General features: G+C 46.7%; 1 protein-coding gene across 6 annotated transcripts in view; it reads right to left on the bottom strand.

The window, feature by feature from the left end:
* LOC138983755 (diacylglycerol kinase delta-like) overlaps nucleotides 1-25,360 on the bottom strand; it is a 144,916-nt gene that overhangs the window by 90,476 nt on the left and 29,080 nt on the right. For 5 of the 6 annotated variants that reach the window (XM_070357067.1, XM_070357066.1, XM_070357068.1 and 2 more), the window contains exon 5: nucleotides 8,905-9,009. In XM_070357067.1, the coding sequence (XP_070213168.1) occupies nucleotides 8,905-9,009 (105 nt within the window). Of the gene's footprint in view, nucleotides 1-8,904; nucleotides 9,010-19,283; nucleotides 19,935-25,360 lie in introns of those variants that run through there. The other variant, XM_070357074.1, reaches the window with a different exon arrangement.

The following is a 25,360-nucleotide window of genomic DNA, read 5'->3' as shown; positions in this document are numbered from 1 at the left end:
GTATAGAGATGTAGTGGGAGAGTGAAAGGAGACGTAGTGTTAAAGTTAGGACGATGTGTAGGGATGTAGTGGGGGAGTGAAAGGCAGGACGATGTGTAGAGATGTAGTGGGGGAGTGAAAGGCAGGACGATGTGTAGAGATGTAGTGGGGGAGTGAAAGGTAGGACGATGTGTAGAGATGTAGTGGGAGAGTCAAAGGCAGGACGATGGGTAGAGATGTAGTGGGGGAGTGAAAGGCAGGACGATGTGTAGAGATGTAGTGGGAGAGTGAAAGGCAGGACGATGTATAGAGATGTAGTGGGAGAGTGAAAGGCAGGACGATATCTAGGGATGTAGTGGGAGAGTGAAAGGCAGGACGATGTGTAGAGATGTAGTGGGAGAGTGAAAGGCAGGACGATGTGTAGAGATGTAATTGGAGAGTGAAAGGCAGGACGATATGTAGAGACGTAGTGGGAGAGTGAAAGGCAGGACGATGTGTAGGGATGTAGTGGGAGAGTAAAAGGTAGGACGATGTGTAGAGATGTAGTGGGAGAATGAAAGGCAGGACGATGTGTAGAGATGTAGTGGGAGAGTGAAAGGCAGGACGATGGGTAGAGATGTAGTGGGGGAGTGAAAGGCAGGACGATGTGTAGAGATGTAGTGGGAGAGTGAAAGGCAGGACGATGTATAGAGATGTAGTGGGAGAGTGAAAGGCAGGACGATGTGTAGGGATGTAGTGGGAGAGTGAAAGGTAGGACGATGTGTAGAGATGTAGTGGGGGAATGAAAGGCAGGACGATGTGTAGAGATGTAGTGGGAGAGTGAAAGGCAGGACGATGTGTAGAGATGTAGTGGGAGAGTGAAAGGCAGGACGATGTGTAGGGATGTAGTGGGAGAGTGAAAGGCAGGACGATGTGTAGAGATGTAGTGGGAGAGTGAAAGGCAGGACGATGTGTAGAGATGTAGTTTGTTTGTTTGTTTGTTTGCTTAACGCCCAGCCGACCACGAAGGGCCATATCAGGGCGGTAGAGATGTAGTGGGGGAGTGAAAGGTAGGACGATGTGTAGAGATGTAGTGGGAGAGTGAAAGGCAGGACGATGTGTAATAGATGTACTGGGAGAGTGAACGATGTACCGACGTGAAAGGCAGGACGTGTAGGGATGTAGTGGGAGAGTGAAAGGCAGGACGATGTGTAGGGATGTAGTGGGAGAGTGAAAGGCAGGACGATGTGTAGAGATGTAGTGGGGGAGTGAAAGGCAAGACGATGTGTAGAGATGTAGTGGGAGAGTGAAAGGCAGGACGATGTGTAGAGATGTAGTTTGTTTGTTTGTTTGTTTGTTTGCTAAACGCCCAGCCGACCACGAAGGGCCATATCAGGGCGGTAGAGATGTAGTGGGAGAGTAAAAGGTAGGACGATGTGTAGAGATGTAGTGGGGGAGTGAAAGGCAGGACGATGTGTAGGGATGTAGTTGGGGAGTGAAAGGTAGGACGATGTGTAGAGATGTAGTGGGAGAGTGAAAGGCAGGACGATGTGTAGGGATGTAGTGGGAGAGTGAAAGGAAGGACGATGTGTAGGGATGTAGTGGGAGAGTGAAAGGTAGGACGATGTGTAGGGATGTAGTGGGGGAGTGAAAGGCAGGACGATGTGTAGAGATGTAGTGGGAGAGTAAAAGGTAGGACGATGTGTAGAGATGAAGTGGGGGAGTGAAAGGCAGGACGATGTGTAGAGATGTAGTGGGAGAGTGAAAGGCAGGACGATGTGTAGAGATGTAGTGGGAGAGTGAAAGGCAGGACGATGTGTAGAGATGTAGTGGGGGAGTGAAAGGAAGGACGATGTGTAGGGATGTAGTGGGAGAGTGAAAGGTAGGACGATGTGTAGGGATGTAGTGGGGGAGTGAAAGGCAGGACGATGTGTAGAGATGTAGTGGGAGAGTGAAAGGCAGGACGATGTGTAGAGATGTAGTGGGGGAGGGAAAGGCAGGACGATGTGTAGAGATGTAGTGGGGGAGTGAAAGGCAGGACGATGTGTAGAGATGTAGTGGGAGAGTGAAAAGCAGGACGATGTGTAGATATGTAGTGGGAGAGTGAAAGGCAGGACGTTGTGTAGGGATGTAGTGGGAGAGTGAAAGGTAGGACGATGTGAAGAGATGTAGTGGGGGAGTGAAAAGTAGGACGATGTGAAGAGATGTAGTGGGAGAGTGAAAGGCAGGACGATGTGTAGGGATGTAGTGGGAGAGTGAAAGGCAGGACGATGTGTAGGGATGTAGTGGGGGAGTGAAAGGTAGGACGATGTGTAGAGATGTAGTGGGGGAGTGAAAGGCAGGACGATGTGAAGAGATGTAGTGGGAGAGTGAAAGGCAGGACGATGTGTAGGGATGTAGTGGGAGAGTGAAAGGCAGGACGATGTGAAGAGATGTAGTGGGAGAGTGAAAGGCAGGACGATGTGAAGAGATGTAGTGGGAGAGTGAAAGGCAGGACGATGTGTAGAGATGTAGTGGGGGAGTGAAAGGCAGGACGATGTGTAGGGATGTAGTGGGAGAGTGAAAGGCAGGACGATGTGTAGATATGTAGTGGGGGAGTGAAAGGCAGGACGATGTGTAGCGATGTAGTGGGGGAGTGAAAGGCAGGACGATGTGTAAAGATGTAGTGGGAGAGTGAAAGGCAGGACGATGTGTAGAGATGTAATTGGAGAGTGAAAGGCAGGACGATGTGTAGAGACGTAGTGGGAGAGTGAAAGGCAGGACGATGTGTAGAGATGTAGTGGAGTGAAAGGCAGGACGATGTGTAGAGACGTAGTGGGGGAGTGAAAGGCAGGACGATGTATAGAGATGTAGTGGGAGAGTGAAAGGCAGGACGATGTGTAGAGATGTAGTGGGAGAGTGAAAGGCAGGACGATGTGTAGAGATGTAGTGGGGGAGTGAAAGGTAGGACGATGTGTAGAGATGTAGTGGGGGAGTGAAAGGCAGGACGATGTGTAGAGATGTAGTGGGGGAGTGAAAGGCAGGACGATGTGTAGAGATGTAGTGGGGGAGTGAAAGGTAGGACGATGTGTAGGGATGTAGTGGGGAATGAAAGTCAGGACGATGTGTAGAGATGTAGGGGGGGAGTGAAAGGCAGGACGATGTGTAGAGATGTAGTGGGGGAGTGAAAGGCAGGACGATGTATAGAGATGTAGTGGGGGAGTGAAAGGCAGGACGATGTGTAGAGATGTAGTGGGAGAGTGAAAGGCAGGACGATGTGTAGAGATGTAGTGGGAGAGTGAAAGGCAGGACGATGGGTAGGGATGTAGTGGGAGAGTGAAAGGTAGGACGATGTGTAGAGATGTAGTGGGAGAGTGAAAGGCAGGACGATGTGTAGAGATGTAGTGGGGGAGTGAAAGGCAGGACGATGTGTAGAGATGTAGTGGGAGAGTGAAAGGTAGGACGATGTGTAGAGATGTAGTGGGAGAATGAAAAGCAGGACGATGTGTAGAGATGTAGTGGGAGAGTGAAAGGCAGGACGATGTATAGAGATGTAGTGGGAGAGTGAAAGGTAGGACGATGTGAAGAGATGTAGTGGGGGAGTGAAAGGCAGGACGATGTGTAGCGATGTAGTGGGAGAGTGAAAGGCAGGACGATGTGTAGAGATGTAGTGGGGGAGTGAAAGGCAGGACGATGTGAAAGCAATGTACTGGGAGAGTGACACAGGAGATTGCGGTGTTCCCGCCACAGTGTGGGGTAGTGAAAAGTGGCTGGTGCCAGCAGTTTATGGCACTGCATACCACTGCGCCGACCATCCAATATCAACTATTGTGTGATGCAGGCTTATTCACTCACACACACACGCCCGCACGCGCGCGCTCGCGCGCCATAAACAAGCAATTTAGGCGTATATCCCAAAGAGAAGTTACAAGCAGAATTAGACAGCCACGCCCTTTGATAGTCGATACATCCACCCAGCAATCTGCCGGCGATGCATGGAAACAAAGTTCACTGCAAGGCGGCACAATCGCTTATCAATAATTCACCAGGGAATAATCTGTGCAGGCTGTAGCATTTCAACATCGACGCCAATATGACGACTGACGGCACACATAATTGGCAGAGAACCAAGTCATCAGTTTCAAGTGCAAGCTAGGAGAGTATGTGACGATGTAAGACTCTACAAATGTTACGTGGTAACAAGTACAGTCGAATCTGTCTTAAGCGACCATCTAAGGGACCGACCAAACGTGGTCATTACAGACAAGAGTTCGCTATGGAAAGGGGAATTATAAAGAAGAAAAACTCCTGGAATCCTTGGGAATGGCCTTTGAGGGCAGGTGGTCGGTTTCCAAAGAAGATCGCAAGTGCAGGTTCGACTATTGTACCAATATAACTGTTATTTGCTCATAAAGTTATACGTAATACGAAGTGAAATAAGGTATCTCTCTCGGAAGACAAACACGCATTACGCTGCATGACGTCACGATTCCCCCATACTGACATCAGACGACAATCAGCTCTACTTTATACTGTGCACTCACGTGAGATGACGTCATTCAACTTGACACTTACGTCACATTTAAGAACATACTCTCAAAATACATATACACAGAAGTCTGCATTCACCCTACAATATTGTGTGATTTCTTACTCTCCCTACAAGATATGACGAGATACAGTGCTGTATATCTTACTCTATATCTACTTCAACACTATGGTATGACGACAAACATCGCTCTCAATCTACCTTCACCCTATGATATCTTCTTCTTCTTGTCGATCACTCAGATGGAAACGCCGGTTCTTCGCGCAAATGTTGCCGTGCGCTGTAGGTCGTCCAGACTGCCATAGAGGTTCCCTTGCACCGTGGTCGCCTCCGCCCAGATCTGGCTCCTGAGGCCATCGTGTAGTGGGCAAGTCTGCAGCAGGTGTTCCGTTGTCATGCTGCCTGTTTGACAAGGGCACTGGTCTGACTGGCCAATTCTGAACTTGGTGAAAAGGTGGTGGTTCATTCGGTTGTGGCCTGTCCGCAGCCTGAATATGAGGACCTGCTCAGACCTTGTGAGCAGGTGAAAAGCGTCGTTTTTGTTTTAGTGTGGGTGCTGCTGCAACCACTTTTTGTGTTGCTTGGCCTTGATGATGGTCTTGGCTTCTTTGAAGGTGGTTGATCTGTCAACCCTATGATATGACGTCATATATTGTTCCATAATTATCTACTTTACTATGCTATGACGTCATACATTGCTCTATATCTACCTGGCATGACGACATACATTGCTCCATATAGCTTTTTTACCACTATGGTATGACGATATAAATTGCTCTATATCTACCTTACCACTACGGTATGACGACATCCATTGCTCTATATCTACGTTACCACTATGGTATGACGACATACATGGCTCAATATCTACTTTACCACTATGGAATGACGTCATACATTGCTCCATATCTACCTTACCACTATGGTATTTTGTTTGTTTGTTTGTTTGCTTAACACCCAGCCGACCACGAAGGGCCATATCAGGGCGGTGCATATTGCTCCATATGATCTACTTTACTACTATGATATGACGACATACATTGGTCCATATCTGCCTTACCACTATGGTATGACGACATACATCGCTTAACGCCCAGCCGACCACGAAGGGCCATATCAGGGCAGTGCTGCTTTGACATTTAACGTGCGCCACACACAAGACAGAAGTCGCAGCACAGGCTTCATGTCTCACCCAGTCACATTATTCTGACACCGGACCAACCAGTCCTAGCACTAACCCCATAATGCCAGACGCCAGGCGGAGCAGCCACTAGATTGCCAATTTTAAAGTCTTAGGTATGACCCGGCCGGGGTTCGAACCCACGACCTCCCGGTCACTGGGCGGACGCCTTACCACTAAGCCACCGTGTTGCGGTCATACATTGCTCCATATCTACTTTACCACTATGGTATGACGACATACATTGCTCTATATCTACTTTACCACTATGGTATGACGACATACATTGCTCCATATCTACTTTACCGCTATGGTATGACGACATACATTGCTCTATATCTTACTTACCACTGTGGTATGATGACATAAATTACTGCATAATATTTTGTTTACAACTATGGTATGACGGCATACATTTCTCCATAATGATTTTTTTACCACTATGGTATAACGACACACACTGTTGTATATCCACCGTGCCCTATATCTTGGTACCTCGCCTGTCGTGCACACAAAGAGCGGGACAGTTGCAAAGGTCAGAGTGTCGCGACAAACGCCCGGTGCACGTCACACACGGAAATCAATTCTCCTTCTAGCGCCCGGTTCGTGGGAGTGAGGACAGAGGCGGTGTGCACGTGCACACAAGTTGCTTGTCACGGTGAGGACAACGCCCTGCTGGCCCCACACACCGCGCTCAATACTCACCACCTTTCTACAAACATACAACTAGGTTAAATACGTTACTACCACCTTGACGAAGCTTGACATCTTCTTTGCTTCGATTTCTATCGACCTTTCTTTATTACATTGATGATTAGTCTACAGGCACGAACGCAGAAGGAACCGCCCAACCGATGTTCACAACACCCTCTCTCTCTCTCTCTTCAGTTCTCTTCGTCTGTCTGTGTGTCTCTCTATCTCTCTCTCCCAACCAGTACCCAACACTTTCCCCAAACACCCGTAAAGAACGACACTAACACTCGAGCCATGCAAGGCGATCAGTACTGCCAGTACTGCTGGTATTTCCCCCTTGGTTGGGGTTAGTTGGTGTCCTGTCAGTTTTCACCCGTGTTCTTCATAAACCCCTCCCCCCTCCCAAAGCCCACCACCATGTACCCCCCCCCCCACCCCCTCACAGAGCAGGGTGTACCTGCGTGATAAGACAAGCATCACACATATGTGGCGATGTTACCATGTCCACAGTCTCACCGGTTGCCTATTGATATATAAGCTACTCACAAAAAGTTAAGGATCACTTGCACACAAATTCATAACTTTCCAAATAAGAAAGCCAATGCGTTGGTATTTGGCAAACGTTTAATTCAATGCTTTAGTGATAAGGATACAACATTTACTTCAATTTAGAGCAATCGTTTGGTCTGTACTTTTTATCAAAGTGTGTACGTATCGAAATTTAATTTCACAAAGTCGTTGAAATCACAAGACATGGCATTCAGATGCTCCCAAAAGTTCAGTAATGCGTGTAACCGCCCTGGCTGTTCTGGCACTCGACGCAGCGAGTCCTCATAGAGTTGACCAGGGTGGTGAAGATCCTCTGTGGAAGCGCCTGCCACTCAGCCTGCAGCATCCGGTAGAGGTGCTGGACATCCCTGGGAGGGGGGTGGTTGCTCCTCACTTTGCGATCCAACTCATCCCAGAGGTTCTCAATCGGGTTGAGATCGGGACTGCATGCTGGCCACTCCATTCTGTTGACTCCAGACTGCTGCAGGAAGTCGTTGACCACCCTTGCCCTGTGGGGGCGAGCGTTGTCATCCTGGTAGACAGCCTGCGGTCCCATCTGCTGCAGTGCAGGCACAGCCAGCGGTCGAAGGATCTCATCCCGGTATCGGAGGCCAGTCAGGTTACCCTGTACATGAAACAAGGGTGTTCTGTGGTGAAGGCTGAAGGCCCCCCAGACCATTACAGAACCTCCACCAAAGGCCACCTTTTCTTGGACAGTGGCGTCAATGTAGCGTTCCCCTTGGCGCCTCCAGACCCTCATTCGGTCGTCGTTGTGGTTCAGGGTGAAGCGTGATTCATCGCTGAACAGGACCTGGGACCATTGCTGACATGCCCACCTCACGTGACGTCTGCAGAAGGCGCGGCGTGCTGCCCTATGGGCTGGAGTTAAGCGTGGCCGCCCAGCTGGGCGACGAGAACGGAGGTTAAACCCTCGAAGGCGATTCCGTACGGTCTGCTGGCTGATGTTGGTGTTAGTAGCCACCCTCAGCTGCCTTCGAATAATGCTGGAAGAGGCTGTTCTTGTTTGCAAGGCTAGTCGTTCAATGAGACGATCTTCACGTGGAGTTGTCTTCTTTGGTCGCCCAGGTCTGCGTCTTTCCTGGACCCTCCCAGTGGCTGTGAAACGTTGAATCAGTCTGACAATGACCGAGATGGACACGTGAAGTCGCCTGGCCACTTCTCGCTTGGGGACACCATCTTGGAACCATGCAACAGCTCGTCCCCTCTCAAACTCGTTCAATTTTCGTCGTGGAGGCATTGTCAGATAATGCCTAATACTGGTGGTATGTCTTTTCAAAAAGCCAAGCAAGTGACAGCATCTCACACATAAACAGCAGTTCTTGCAGGTGCATAATGGTTTTTCCATGTGGCTTGTGCAATGCGTTCGGGCTGAACGGTCCAAAACAAGGTCCTTTTTCGCAAGTTTCTGCTTTTTCTTTTGCTACCAAGCTCAGTAGTAGAGAATCCAGTGCAATTTTCCCACTAACACAACATCGCCCACTTACAGCTGAACAAGAATTCATAACAATTTATTTTGACTGAGAAATAAATAACAGTAGCGAACTGATTTTATTGAGCACCTGTTTTCTCATAGTGATCCTTAACTTTTTGTGAGTAGTGTATATCTACAAGCAGACTGCATTGCGTCTCCCGAGTCGGGTAGCAAATGACGCACAGACACACAGACAACGTAAAGGACGATCAAACACACGGACGGACAAATAGGTGAACAGACGGACACTCGGACGAAAAGATGGACAGACAGACAGACAGGCAGACAAGACAGACAGGTTGAGGGTCACAGACAGACAGACGGAACATCTGTTGAAAAGACAGGTTGACGGACAGACTCACATACAGAGACAGACAGGCTTACGGACGGACAGACAAACATTCAGACACAGAGACAGACAGGCTGATTGAAAGACAATCATACAGACAGAGAGACAGTCAGACAGACTAACAGACAGACAGAGGGACGGACAAGCAGACTGACCTCATAGTATTCCTTGTTGGCAGCCATTTTCAGCGCGTTAATCCACTCCTCCATCTCACGGCGCGACTCCGCGCATAGCACCAGGTTGCGTGTCGGTGTTATTACCTGTAACACACGTAAAATGCTGTATGTAACACACGTTATGCCTTTTATGTAATACTTGTAACACCTTGAAACAACGTAACATCTCACGGTGCGACTTCGCGCATCACACAAGGTTGCGTGTCGGTGTAATAACCAGTAACACACATAACAACTTCTATATAACACGTAACACCTTGTATGTAACACACGTTACATACTGAAACACAGGAAACGCCTATTTTGTAACGCTTTATATGTAAACGTGTATGTAACAGGCATAACTCCTTGTATTTAACACCTTGTGTGTAACACATTGTATGTAACACACGTAACATCTCACGGCGCGACTGCGCATAGGAACAGGTTGAGTGACGGTACGATCACTTGTAACACAGGTAACATAACACGTGTAGCAGATACGTAACACATGTAACACATATTAGTAGTCTGCACATACCTACATTGCAAAAGACTTTATTTAACACATGTTACATGTCACATAACACCACCATGACACCTATTCCTCTTTGACTTTCAACACGATGTATATGACATTTTTCACATCATATGTAACACATGTAACATGACATCTGAAAAATGCGTTGTACACCAAACCACAAGCGTATCATCATACAAGCAACCACCAACCAATATTTCATTAGACGCGAGGTGATACATGCGCCCTTTGCGAGTCACGGTCTGGGAAACTGTTTAAGGGATGTAACCCCCTCACTAACTGTGCACACTTAGCCGGGTATTGTCAGTGGAAATCATACATTAAAAAACCCCGTGTCAGATTAAAGATGAAAAACATACACAGCAGTTTGGTAATAAAAGGCAATTAGAAGTGAAATAATGAGTGTTTTAAATAATGAGCCTCAGCACGGGCAACCCTCGTGATCAGCTGCAGTCGGCCTCATAACTGTCCGGGGCTGAGGTGCACGAAGCAACCACAACCACAACCACAACCACAACCACAACCACAACCACAACCACAACCACAATGCCGCCGGGTCCAATCGATTGAAATGGAAATGGTTGACATTGATATTGAGATTTGTTGTCATTTCAACCGATTGGACCCCACAGCATTTGTTGTTGTTGTCGCTTCGTGCACCTCAGCCGCGGACAGTTATGAGGCAGATTGTGACAGTATCGCCCGCCACTGACACAGCAACAATACTGCTCTTAGAGAGTAGGTGCTTGAGAGTATACACGATTTTTTCCCTACAACTTTCGAAGTCTTTCTCTCTGACGTTTTATTTCTTTTTTCGCTTCTCTTCTTACATTATTTTCTCTATCTCTCTCTCTTCTCGTTGGCAATCATCTCACCTTGTACGCGCTAGCACTGGTCTAAGATCCTGAGTGCTATACGGAAGAGGAAGAACACTCACGTGCCGTATAGAGGTACTCAACACAACAGATACTCATTGTGAGATGCAGAACCACAGACCTACCATCAACAAATACTCAATTGCCGGTATTGAGGTTTCCAACACAACAGGTTATCATTGTGAGATGCAGAACCAAAGATCTACCATCAACAAATACTCAATTGCGGGTATAGAGGTTTCCAACAAAACAGGTTATCATTGTGAGATGCAGAACCAAAGATCTACCATCAACAAATACTCAATTGCCGGTATAGAGGTTTCCAACACAACAGGTTATCATTGTGAGATGCAGAACCACAGACCTACCATCAACAAACACTCAATTGCCGGTATAGAGATTTTTAACCCATCAGAGTATCGTCGTGTGATGCAGAACCACAGACCTACCATCAACAAACACTCAAATTGCCGGTAGAGGGTTTCAACACAACAGATTATCAGTGTGTGGTGCAGAAGAAAAGAGCGTGTCATTTTATGATGCCAGCTTGTGTGTATCAGGTGGCATGGACAGGGATGTGGGAGGTGAGATGAGACAACAGGTGTTTTGTTACCTGTCGCCTCCCCCACACCATCACACCTGACGGCACAGCACGTGTTGCTGTTTGCAACAAATGTCAGCCATCCACTCGCACACACTTAGCAAAACACACACAATAAATGACAGGCTACGGTAGCACCCCCCCGAGTTATATATGAAGATAGCGGTGGCTGCGAATTTTTTCTTTCCGCTTTAAACGCCCCCCCCCCCCCCCCCTCCCTCTACTTTCTGTTTCCGTTTTCTTTCCAGCAGAAAATATTCCGCCATTATTCAACTTCAAAACGTTGTTAAAGCACACCCACCAAACCCATGCACCCACCCATACATCGGCGATCGCTTCCCAAAGAAAAAGGACAGGAGCAAGGCAATAGTGCCATTAACACCCGTGACATCAAACAAGCGCTGTTTCTTGTCACGTACACTTTCCGTTGTTCACTAAACACACTGCCGTCATCGCCCGTCTATTCGGGGAAACGAAGATCCCGCGAAAAAAAGATGATAAAACTAGGTTAATGAAAACTCCGCACCCCGGTGATAAAACAACAATTATCTTGCGACGTGTCAAGCGGAACCGTCAGTTCAGCGGGCCGTGAATATTTGATGGCGGATCAAAAGGGCGACGGGGTTGGGCGCGCCATCTGATTGATTTTAATATCTGCACCACTGATGATGATGATGAGGATGACGATGACGATGATGATGACGATGAGTATGACGATGATGATGACGTTCAATATGATGATGATGATGTTCAAGAGGATGATGATGATTATGACGACAACGACGATGATTATGGCGACGACGATGATGACGATGATGATGATGGCGATGTAGGAAGGTGGTGCCTGAAGCCAGAGCTGGGTGCGTCACAACTATCGTCTGCACTGATCGACGTGCGCAGTGGGCTAGTGGTTACGACATCCGCCTCCTAATCGGTAGGTCGTGAGTTCAAATCCCGGCCGCACCCACCTGTTGGGTTAAGGGTGGATATTTTTCCAATCTCCCAGGTCAACTTATGTGCAGACCTCCTAGTGCCTTATCTCCTTTCGTGTGTACACGCAAGAACAAGACCAAGTGCGCACTGAAAAGATCCTGTAATCCATGTCAGAGTTCGGTGGGTAATAGAAACACAAAAATACCTAGCATGCTTCCTCCGAAAACGACGTATGGCTGCTTGAATGGCCGGGTTAAAACGGTTAAAACGGTCATACACTTACTGAACCTATTTTCTGTCATTCTGAGCACATTTTTAAGAGTAAATATGACATATCTATATATTTTTTAATTCAGAAGAACATGAGGAATACAATGCAATAATTTTTTTTTTATCTGCTTCTGAAAATTCGATTTTAATGACAACATTGATGAGCAAACTCATTAAACTAATTTTTAAGCTTCCAAGCTGAAATGCAATCCCATAGTCCGATGAGCCAGTGCCACTTCTTGTACTATACGACGACGATGACGACGACGAGGGCTGCATGCGCCCCGATGACCACCAAGCTTCACCGACCATCACACAGGAGACGGCTACTTTCACCGACACAACACTGATGATGACAACGACCATCAGTCCGTGCAAATCAGACAAGTGCACAACATCACACATACACTGATGCAGCAGAGTGAAATGCATGGAGATAAGCAGAGCGGCCGATTCCTCGGGCAGTGCAGTCAAAGATGTTGCATGTAGCCCAGAACACCAGGGGTACAGTGAAGGACAGCAGACTCCAACAAGCCGTCCGTGGCCAAACTGCCACAGCTAAACGATGTCCGGGTAATGGACTGCAGTGTGTATGATGGTGGTTGGGGGTTGGGGGTGGGGATCCGTTGGTCAGGTAGCTGCGTAACATAACCACCCGCTAACCGGCTGGGACTGCTACCGCCACTACCCTCTCTCTGCCCCACCAACACAGTTATTTCATTGAACTCTCTCTCTCTGCCACCACCGTCTCTCTCTCTCTCTCTCTCTCTCTCTCTCTCTCTCTCTCTCTCTCTCTCTCTCTCTCTCTCTCTTTCTCTCTTTCTGTCTCTCTCCCCATCTGTCTGTATGTCTGTCTCTCTCTCTCTTTCTGTCTCTCCCCCATCTGTCTGTCTGTCTGTCTGTCTGTCTCTCTCTCTCTGCCCCACCAACACAGTTATTTCATTGAACTCTCTCTCTGTCACCACCGTCTCTCTCTCTCTCTCTCTCTCTCTCTCTCTCTCTCTCTCTCTCCCCCATCTGTCTGTCTGTCTGTCTGTCTCTCTCTTTCTCTCTCTCTCCCCATCTGTCTGTCTGTCTGTCTCTCTGCCCTATCAATACAGGCATTTCATTCACCTCCAGACCCCGATTACACGCATGCAGGCCTGAGCCGGTGATAGTTATTAATTACTATGGGGAAGGTAAACACCTGTTCCGCGTGGCTTGTTCCCTGGCTGGCAGACTGGAGGCTGGCTGCCCATATAAACTTGGCCAACAAATGATTGCGACAAATTTCGCACCCAAATTATGTCTGTCTGTCTGTCTGTCTGTCTGTCTGTCTGTCTGTCTGTCTGTCTGTCTCTCTCTCTTTCTGTCTCTCCCCCCATCTGTCTGTCTGTCTATCTGTCTCTCTCTCTCTCCCCCCCATCTGTCTGTCTGTCTCTCTGCCCTATCAACACAGGCATTTCATTCACCTCCAGACCCCGATTACACGCATGCAGGCCTGAGCCGGTGATAGTTAATTATGGGGAAGGTAAACACCTGCTCCGCGTGGCTTGTTCCCTGGCTGGCAGACTGGAGGCTGGCTGCCCATATAAACTTGGCCAACAAATGATTGCGACAAACTTCGCACCCAAATTAAAGCATTAATTCCCGTGTCATTTCAATCAAACTTTCTATGTAAGTTAAGGCCGTTCACTTAAATTTCTGGATCACTTTACGGATTAAGATTTCTTTTACAGGGATCACGCGACTGCCGCTCAAATAAGGGTACCCTTTTGAAAGGTGATACAATTCAAGTGAACGGCCCTAGCTGGCATAGAAAGATTAAATCAAATAAAACGGTATTTCAGGCTTAAATTTCGGTGCGAAATTAGTCGCAATAATTTGTTGGCGAAGTGTAAGTCACGATGACTACCACGTTGCAAGGCGCAAAGTGAGGGTGACTGCACTACCAACATGGCGCGATAATGACCTATTGTCGTGCTGACTACAGCGCCTGCTGACCAAGCGGACTCAACATTCCGGCTTGTCTCGTCACCCTTACAAAACATATCTTTTTCCCCAACCCTTTGTAATAACAGGGGGAGATAACGATAGAAACACGATGAGGTGACAGAATGCATAACACTAACAGCTAGTGAGACCTTTATTCACGAAGCATGGGTGTTTTTACAAAGTATGCGTGTGTACACTAGTCTGATTATATATTTTTAATCAGTTTGAGTTGTTTTCAAATACGTTTTCAATTGAAGGTGATCGTGTACGTCAACGCGTACGTCTTGGTTTGAAACATCTTAACCAGTCCGGGGAAGAGCGAAAGAATAAAAAGAAACGGGAATTTCCGAAAGTGCGTTGTTGCTAGCGATCTCAAAAATTATGTCTTGATGCTCATGCAAAAATCATGATTTCCAAAACAATATTTTGAAAAATAGTATACAACAATGTCTATCATATGGCTTTATAAACAAAGATCTCGTTTTAATGCTAAAATCATCAAATTATTTGGAATAACATTTATCTTTTAAGTCTTATGGAATATTTGCCACCCATGAGTTTTTCATAACACGTTCAATGACCTATGTATCGGGTTCTTTGTACTCCTGATATCTGGATGTAAAATCTTGAGTCTCTCTCTCTCTCTCTCTCTCTCTCTCTCTCTCTCTCTCTCTCTCTCTCTCTCTCTCTCTCTCTCTCTCTCTCTCTCAGTATGGTTTGAAACAGTTTTGCGTGATTTAAGGTCGCGGATTGAAATCCGGCCCGGGACGGACACGGGTCAACTGTTTGAGCAGACCCAGAGACGGTATCCATGTCCCACCCCCGTGTCACCACGCGGCGTCGTATTTACTCCGTTAAGGTCAACACTTGTTTTGTTATCCTCTCTTCAGCTGGTATCGATGCAAGGTTGTTTCTTATGTAACCGTGTGCCGAAACACTACGATCACCTCGGGAAGCGAAGTGCAATCAAACAGGTTTGAAAATATTATGGCTAATTTCTTAGCCCTATAAAAACTGTTATGCAAACCCGAAGGTTTCCATGAACATACAGACAATCGGAAACCACCAGACCCCATCACAAACAGAACTCTACAAACCACAGGTGTTGACTTTAAAGGCCAACAACCCGGGTGCAGAGTCCGTTGTGAAAGGAGCGGTAGCCTCCCCTGTCACACTTAGAGGGAGTTATGCAAAGTGTCCGCGATCATGCTTCATCAACACGCTGACGTTACGCCTGGACTCTTTCATCTCAAACAACGTATGCGATGGCCGCAGGGAACAATCGCCAATAATGTAAAACATTTTTTCAAAAAGACAGAGAAAAATATCAGGTGACTCTCTTTTTAAAGTTGATAAGGGAATGCCCCCCAGTCCTTGTTCTAACCTCTGTTTAATTGCAGGAACACGTTTGACCTTGACCTTGCCAGCCTAACCTTGCCAGCCTGATCTTGCCAATGACACTCAGGTATTGGCTCCACAACAGGAGGTACAGGCGGGAATGTGGAAGGGAGTGGGGGAAGGGGTGTGAGGGGTATATGTTTGGGACAGGCTAAACCCCCTGAAGGCTAAACAACTACCACATACTCATCTTTTACGGATAATGACATTTGCATCAAGTTTTGTTCGGTGTCCGTTTTAAATGCGGCAATTCCCCAATCAGACAAAGCGATGGCGCAAAGTAAATGAAAAGTACCAACAGTGTTGTTGCCAGGCCTCGGTCTTCGGTCTCTGACGCATTCCTTTTTGATTTGACGCATTGGACCTAGCCTTGTCCGGTCGATGGACCGATAGTTTTTACATTTGGTGGTCAACTGACCGATACATATTCGTACAAGGCGGACAAGGTCTGCAATGAATGGAATGGGAGTTGCAAAGTCGGAAAACAAACCCCGATCGAAATGCTCATGTTCGCTACGAGTGAAAATGCACTCGGTGCCGAGTCCGTGTTTGTCGTCATTGACACTCGAGGCTGCGTTTACAGAAATATCCGATCCAGCCGGTGTACCTATTTACTGAAAACGGCGCAAACAGCGGAAAGTTTTTTTGCATAGCATGTATCAAAGGTATGGCGGTACAATTTGGACCTATTGTTTTTTTTAAAGCCAGGACATTTGGACCTATTGTTTTTTTTTTAGGGAGGTCCAAATGACCTATTGTCTTCTTAGGCTGGCAACAACACTGTACCAAGCCTGTCGCCATCTTATCTCTCATACCGCTGGCGGCGGCCTTAATCAGCTCATCGCCACTGCGTCGCTGTCAAATAACCAAGGAATAACTAAATACATAAATAACGCGATCAATCAATCCACCAACCAACCAATCAATCAATCAATCAATAAATCAACCAATCAAGAGCACAAGCATTTTTTGGTAAACATGGTGTAATCATGGTTTTAGATTTTGATTCTAAAAAAAATGGTGTACCATACAGAGGGCAACATAAAAAGTCGCAATTTGCCGAAACGACTCCGTCAACCAACATGCATGACAGACAGGTGTGAGCGACACTGCTCACATTGCGGTCACGATGTTTTAGATGTAGTAAGGACAGGTTGTACTTATAAGACTAGACTGTGCCTAAAACCGCTATCCTTTTGTATCAAAGATCAGTCAGTCAGTAAATCAATCAATCTGATTGAGCGATTGATAGAATGGTTAATAGATTAGACTTGAATGAATCATTGAATGATTGTTTGATAGATTGACTTGATTGATTGAATGATTGACATATTGACTGGCTTGATCGATGATTGATTGATTGACTAATTGATCGACTGATTGATAGACAGATTGATTTATAGATTAATAATTATTGATTGTGGAGGCATGTTCAGGGCACAGCTCCTAAATAAGATCACACAACATACGCTGAAGGTGGGGGGGGGGGGGGGGGAGATAGAAACTGTACAAGTGTGGTAAAGACATGACTTGATGTGGATCACCTCTTGACGAAAGGCCAGCCTGGCACTTTGCCTTGCCGCAGTGTTCACACAGCGTGTATCGACTGCCATGGCGACACCAGTTCTCCCTCCACCTGCAGTGTCAAGCAACGATTCTGTTGAAACCACTGGCACCTTCCACGTCTACGATCTTTGCAACCATTTACCCCCCCCCCCCTCCCCCCACGTGTAAGTGTCAGTGGACGATTCACACACTCCCTCCATACAACACCCTCAGGTTGAAGTGTCACTTGACGTGTTCCGCCAGTCTATAGGAACGACCAGACTATCACCAGGAAAAGAGACATTTCATCAGGATCAAAGAGAAGATATTGATTGGCGTGAATGAAGCAGACATGTCAACCAATCCCTGTCCCACTCTCCACCAGCCATGGCGAGCTGGTCGCTTTGTTAGTCTTTCTCTCTCTCTCTCTCTCTTCCCTCTCTCTCTCTCTCTTTCTCTCTCTCTCTCTCTCTCTTTTTCTATCTATATATTTCTATATATATTTCTATGTCTCTCTCTGTCTCCCTCTTTCTCAATATCTGACTCTCTCTTTCTCTCTGCCTGTCTCTTTCTCATTATCTGTCTCTCTCTCTCTGTGCCTGTCACTTTCTCATTATCTCTCTCTTTCTCTGTGCCTGTCTCTCTCTTTCTCTCCGTCTCTATCTCTGCGTGTGTCTCTTTCTGTGTGTCTCTCTGCCCCCCCCCCCCCATCTCTCTCTGATTTAAATCAGGCCATGAGAGAACACAGAGATCGGTGTGTGACGATGTATAGATCTCAAGTCTTTACAAAGCACTTTCACGCGACGTACGTGCAATCCAGGCCGCTGTGACAGTATCTCTCTCTCTCTCTCCTCTCTGTCTCTCTCTCCTCTTTTTTTCTCTCTCTCTCTCCCTTTCTCTCTCTCCTCTCTTTGTCTCTCTCTCCTCTTTCTTTCTCTCTCTCCCTTTCTCTCTCTCTCTCTCTCCTCTTTCTCTCTCTCTCTCCCTTTCTTTCTATCTCTCTCTCTCTCTCCTCTTTTTCTCTCTCTCTTCTAATTCTCTCTCTCCCTATCCCCCCCCCCTCTCCTCTTTTTCTCTCTCTCCTCTTTGTCTCTCTCTTCTAATTCTCTCTCTCTCCCTATCCGCCCCGCTCTCTCTCACCTCGAGTCTTTTTCTCTCTCTCTTCTAATTCTCTCTCTCCCTATCCGCCCCTCTCTCTCTCTCCTCTTTTTCTCTCTCTCTCTTCCAATTCTCTCTCTCCCTATCCGCCCCTCTCCTCTTTTTCTCTCTCCTCTTTTTCTCTCTCTCCTCTTTGTCTCTCTCTCTCTTCTAATTCTCTCTCTCCCTATCCGCCCCTCTCTCTCTCCTCTTTTTCTCTCTCTCTTCTAATTCTCTCTCTCCCTATCCGCCCCTCTCTCTCCTCTTTTTCTCTCTCTCTCTCTTCTAATTCTCTCTCTCCCTATCCGCCCCTCTCTCTTCTCTCTCTCTCTCTTCTCTCCCCCCCCCCCCCTTCTCTTTCTCGTGGGGGAACAGAGAGATGAGTGTGTGACGATGTATATCACGTCTTCACATGACACTTTCACACGACGCACACTCTCCCCCTGGCTGCTGCTTCAAGCCGGGGTGAAACCAAACCAATGACTTACCGTTCTGACAAAGACACAACTGAGATCAGATCTTTCATCAGGTATAAAAGTCAGGTATAATGGTTTACACTTGCATCGGTCTAGGATAGCAATGTAAACTAACGAGACAATACTTCTTCTTCTTTGTTCATGGGCTTAGACTCCCACGTTCACTCATGTTTTTAGCACGAATGGATTTTTACGTGTATGACCGTTTTTACCCCGCCATTCAAGGCAGCATACGCCGATTTCGGGGGAGGAATGCTGGGTATTTTCGTGTTTCTATAACCCACCGAACTCTGACATGGATTACAGGATCTTTTCCGTGCGCACTTGGTCTTGTGCTTGCGTGTACACACGAAGGGGGATAAGGCACTAGCAGGTCTGCACATAAGTTGACCTGGGAGATCGGAAAAATCTCCACTCTTAACCCACCAAGCGGCAGCGACCGGGATTCGAACTCACGACCTCCCGATTAGGAGGCCGACGTCTAACCACCACGCCACTACGCCCGTCTACGAGACAATACAAAACCATAATGATAACCAACCAACGTCAGGTATAGAGGTTTAGATACGTCAGGTATTAATGTTTGCGTGTGGTGTTAAGGTTGACGTCAGGTAAAAAGCTTTGCGAACCTGTCCGTGTTGTTGGAGGCACGTGCCACTGCATCCTTCACACACAGGTACTGTACAGGTGTGTCAGTGACTCAGCGTAGACACGGCGTACCTGTGTGTGTCACCTTCCCTCGCTTAGCAGGTAAACAGATCCCCACACCCACACCACAGGTAAACAGATCCCAACAGCCACAACACAGGTAGACTTGGAAGATCCCCACATCTACACCATAGGCAGAAAAAAACGGACCCTGACACCCACCACAACAAGTAAACAGATCTATCACAACACATACACCACAGGTAGACTTGGAGGATCCCCACACCTACACCACAGGTAGACTTGGAAGATCCCCACACCCACACAGGTAAGAGAATGCTGACAGCAACACAGCAGGTAGACTTCAAACTCCTGACCACCACAGGTCAGATAAGAGAATGCCGACAACCACACAGCAGGTAGACTTCAAACTCCTGACCACCACAGGTCAGAAGAGAGACACACACAGCGTCACCAAGCGTTGCACAGCAGCCTCTCCACGTGACTGTTGTGCTGCGTGGTGTTCAATCAGTCGTTCAATCAGCACGTCACTGATGACGCGTGACGGACATCCACGTAACGCCCACACCTCCCTGCACCGTGCACTCACTGACGGAATGAGGGTGAGAGACAGGCAGTCACGGGCATTCCAGGCTCCACATGTTTGAGCAGAGTATGGCGGAGTATCAGGCGTAGCACAGCGGGATGCTGCCAGCCTCACAGACACGCACAGTATTGTTGACGGGCCGCCCGAGCGGTGCCAGAGCGCGTGGTGGGGGTGTGCAGACAGAGGTGGCAGGCAGGCAGCGCACTAACAGGAGGATCTATACATCTATGTATAGCAACACTGGCACTGAAGGGACCGCCACTTAGTTCTGTCCTCAACTCACTCTGTCTCTGTATCACCTCCACTGAATCACTGTAAGTGTGTCTCACCTTGCTTTCTGTGTGTCTCACCTACCACCCACCTGTCTCTTCGTCGACACCGGTGACATAGTGCAGGTGTCTAAGGTTGGCAGGTAGTGACAGCGTCACTGGGAATCAGAAGCATGGCCACAGCATTGTCACGGGCTATGTATAGTAGACGACGACACACAGACAATCATGGCACACAGTCCATGACAGGCTGCAGTAGACACTGGACTCAGGCATCTCACGGTATTATATCGACTAGCTGCACTCAAGTATCTCACAGTATTATATCGACTACCTGCACTCAGCTATCTCACAGTATTATATTGACTACCTGCACTCAGCTATCTCACAGTATTATATCGACTACCTGCACTCAGCTATCTCACAGTATTATATCGACTACCTGGACTCAAGTATCTCACAGTATTATATCGACTACCTGGACTCAAGTTCTCACAGTATTATATCGACTACCTGGACTCAAGTTCTCACAGTATTATATCGACTACCTGGACTCAGGTATCTCACAGTATTATATCGACTACCTGGACTCGGGTATCTCACAGTATTATATCGACTACCTGCACTCAAGTATCTCACAGTGTATTATCGACTACCTGGACTCAGGTATCTAACAGTATTATATCGACTACCTGCACTCAGCTATCTCACAATATTATATCGCCTACCTGCACTCAGGTATCTCACAGTATTATATCGACTACCTGTACTCAAGTATCTCACAGTGTTATATCGACTACCTGCACTCAGGTATCTCAGTAGGCCTATTATATCGACTACCTGCACTCAGCTATCTCACAGTATTATATCGTCTACCTGCACTCAGGTATCTCGCAGTATTCTATCGACTAACTGCACTCAGGTATCTCACAGTACCCCTGCTGGCAACAAGTCAAAGAAGTGTATGTGTGGGGAGGGGGGAGGAGGTGCATCTTAGTGCAGACGAGAGTGACTTGCGCGAGTTGAGCGCGTGCAGCTGACAACAAACACACCACGAGCACACAATGCCGCCACTGTTCGCACTCACGTGAATGCACATCGCTTCCATATAATACACACGCCCTCACCCTCTCTACCCGTTCTGCCCACCTGCCTGGCTGTCTGGCTGCCTTTACACGGGCACACACAGAACCCCTGTCCATCATCGCTCCATCTCTCGCACAGTACAACCACATGTTTTGGCAAACTCGTTGGACAGGACGGCCCTCAGGTATTGCCTCCAGTGTTGCCATCACTATTTGTGACCCGTGCTTCACGTGCACCAGTCACTGACCTACAATCCTGACCACTGAGATCTACACTGAGATTCACAAAATTAAATTAGCGCAAAAAGGCGTCACAATGAGAATTACAGTCTGGGATTCCCACTCAAAACACTGACAGCTGTTTTTAATTTGAGTAACTTGAATCAGCGCTCAAAAGTTCATTTTTAAGGTATTCGTGGTGTGTGGTCACTAAATACAACACCCAACCTGAACCCGAGTGTATTGCTCTTGGGGCGATGAGAGACAGATTTCTTGTTAGACATTATCACTTTAATAGATAGATGTGTGTGTGGATGTGTGTGTGTGTGTGTGTGTGTGTGTGTGTGTGTGTGTGTGTGTGTGTGTGTGTGTGTGTGTGTGTGTGTGTGTGTGTGTGACCACGTACACGCTGAATGTCACATATATGTGTACACATGAGACGGAGGAAGTGTAGCAGACCTGTTTACCCCCTCAAATGAAAATCAGGAATGCAACTGGTACTTTTCCGTAATTTGAGGCATCTTTGAGTAATCTTTTTTATCAACCATAAACCAGCTTGAAAACGATTAAACGACACGTCAATTCGCGCGCTACCATGCAAAACAAGAACAACATTGATAACCATGTTTAACAGTGTTGTACTACACACACAGAAGCTCGATCACACACACCACAAACACACAACACAAGACACCTGATATATATATGCAAGTTAACAAAGACAAGTTTACTTTATCTAAAAAACAAAAACAAACACAGTATTCAGGGGCGGAGCAAGAGAGCTAGAGGGGGGGTACAACCTGGGGTTGGGGGGTCTGGCTGAAGAATTTTAGCTATTTTATTAACAATTTGTGGCTTATCCTTGATTTTAAACATGATAAACTGGTGTCAGCAGCCACTCATTATTTCTTTTAAAGTTAGTATTAAATACTGGCAATTTATCTTCATTGATATCTGCTCCCAACAACAACAAAAATTTCACAGACAGAATTTTTTTTTTCTCCACAGACTGAATTTTTGTGTTTTTTGTTGCTTTTTTGACAGCAAGGGGGGGGGGGGTGGGTCCGGAACCCCTGTAACATCCCCCACCCCACCCCACCCCACCCCCCCTACTCCGCCCTTGAACTATTTACAGTCAATGTGCATGTGAACAAAACCCCCTTACATTCTGTCACATCAATCAGACATCCTGCATTAAAACCAGTCATAATAACTCTCTCCAGAAGCTACCTTTAATTTTAGAGGACCGATTCGTTTATTTCATTTAAACATTTTGTTGTAAGTTTTTCGATTCAAAGAACTGTGATCTTTGCTATATTGGAGAAATATTAATCAGTGGAGATCAGTTTTAGACTCAGAAAGACTTGAATTTCGGCAACAGCGCAAGTCACTGATGAGCGCGACCATAGACCTACATCTGGGATGTCTCTGGCGCTACTGACCGTAGTGAGAGATCGGTTCGCAGGTATGGGAGATTCTGTGGAAGTAGAGACCTAGGTCAAATAAACTCGATGCGAAGCAGGCTCATGTTTTGCCAAACATAATTTCGTGTTTTTGTTTGTTTCCATGTTCATTTGTGTACTGCATTTTGTTAAAACTAATGCTGCGTCTAACCTCGGGACACGTGCCGCGACGTGACTCGTATTCTAACTGACTAGCTTTGTTGTTGCACTGATCTCAAGTCGATCACCAAAATGAATGTGGTTCGCTCTTCTTAAACTTCACCAGACACCGCCACTTGACTTAATAGTTTTGCCGATATTTCTGTACAACTTTCGCTTTTTTGGTTGGCATTTCGTCCCCACAGAGATCGGCCCTTCGGACCAATGTCGATCTCAAAACCGCGGAATCCGACAAATACCTTGCTGTGCACATGCGCAGAAAAGGCTGTTTCGGTCAGCCTTGAAATCACAGTCCTGGTGACTACCACAATTTCGACTTCGAATTTTCACGCACGAAAAAGGTTCTCTCGACCGCAATTTCCGGAATTTTCGGTAGATTTCCGTAATACCGGAATTTAGACCCCAAATCCGTAATAATTCCGGACAATCCGGGAGGGTAAACAGGTCTGGTGTAGGCATCCAAGTGAAGGTCTATTTTCAGCGTAGAGGGCGACAACACACTTCCCACACCACTCTGCCCCCCCCCCCCGGATGTGACGTCACGTCTACACTCACCTCTACAGTCTACACTACGCTTTAACTACATTCGACCCCCCCCCCCTTATTAAGACCTCCAAAACATGAACATTTTTTTTAAATGGGGGCAGTCCCAAAATGTTGGAAAAGTTACACATATTTTGAACAATAAATCCGAAGAATCAAGGTCTGAGGGGGGAGTCTCAAATCAGTTGGGGGATCTTAAAAGGGGTGTTCCACTTTACCAATAATCCTGCACGTCTTGACGTCAATGCAACCCGTATAAAAAAAACTTTAAAAAACCTGATTAAATGTGAACCTTCAAGCTGCACTCGGCCACTCTCTCTCTCTCTCTCTCTCTCTCTCTCTCTCTCTCTCTCTCTCTCTCTCTCACTTACTCTCTCTCTCTCTTTCACTCTCTCTCTTACTCTCTCTCTCCCTCACTTACTCTCTCTTTCTTACTTACTCTCTCTCTCACTTACTCTCTCTTTCTCTCTCTCTCTCTTACTCTCTCTTACTCTCTTTCACTCTCTCTCTTACTAACTCTCTCTTACTCTCTTACTTTCTCTCTCTCTCTCTCTCTTACTCTCTCTCTCACTTACTCTCTCTCTCACTTACTCTCTCTTTCTCTCTCTCTCACTTACTCTCTCTCTCTCACTTACTCTCTCTCTCACTTACTTACTTTCTCTCTTACTCTCTCTCTCACTTACTCTCTCTCTCTCTCACTTACTCTCTCTCTTTCTCTCTCTCACTTACTCTCTCTCTCTCACTTACTCTCTCTCTCTCTCACTTAATCTCTCTCTTTCTCTCTCTCTCACTTACTCTCTCTCTCTCTCTCTCACTTACTCTCTCTCTCTCTCACTTACTCTCTCTCTTACTCTCTCTCTCTCTTTTTCTCTCTCTCTCTCACTCTCTTTCTCTCTCTCTCACTTACTAACTCTCTCTCTTACTTACTCTCTTTTACTTTCTCTCTCTCTTACTCTCTCTCTCTCTCACTTACTCTCTCTTACTCTCTCTCTTACTAACTCTCTCTCTTACTTTCTCTCTCTCTCTTTCTCTCTCTCTCTCACTCTCTCTCTCTCTCACTCTCTCTCTCTCTCTCTCTCTCTCTCTCTCTCTCTCTCTCTCTCTCTCTCTCTCTCTCTCTCTCAATGAGAGGATGTTCTCTAACAAGACTGGAGCCTAATTAAGTTGTGACCGCAGGCAGGTCATTAAAGCAAGATGTGATGACAGCCTTCAACGACTGGGTCAAACTTCCGATTTGAATGAAATTTGCCGCTTGCGGTGAAAACCTGCTTCTTATGATTTTTTCTGAAAACCTACCGCATAGGCGCATATAATTTGTCTGAAAACCTACCGCATAATTATCATTTGTCTGAAAACCTACCGCATATAATTAGTCTGAAAAACTGCCGTTTGGTGTGAAAAACTGCCGCTTGTATTTGAAAGCCAGCTGCTTGGTGTGAAAACTTCGTGTACACTACATTGGGGTGTGCACGTTAAAGATCCCACGATTGACAAAAGGGTCTTTCCTGGCAAAATTGTATAGGCATAGATAAAAATGTCCACCGAAATACCCGTGTGACTTGGAATAATAGGCCGTGAAAAGTAGGATATGCGCCGAAATGGCTGCGATCTGCTGGCCGATGTGAATGCGTGATGTATTGTGTAAAAAAAATTCCATCTCACACGGCATAAATAAATCCCTGCGCCTTGAATATGTGCGCGATATAAATTGCA

This window comes from Littorina saxatilis, linkage group LG13, assembly GCF_037325665.1.
Source record: "Littorina saxatilis isolate snail1 linkage group LG13, US_GU_Lsax_2.0, whole genome shotgun sequence".
Taxonomy (NCBI): Eukaryota; Metazoa; Mollusca; class Gastropoda; order Littorinimorpha; family Littorinidae; genus Littorina; species Littorina saxatilis.
This window is presented reverse-complemented; position numbering and strand designations above follow the sequence as displayed.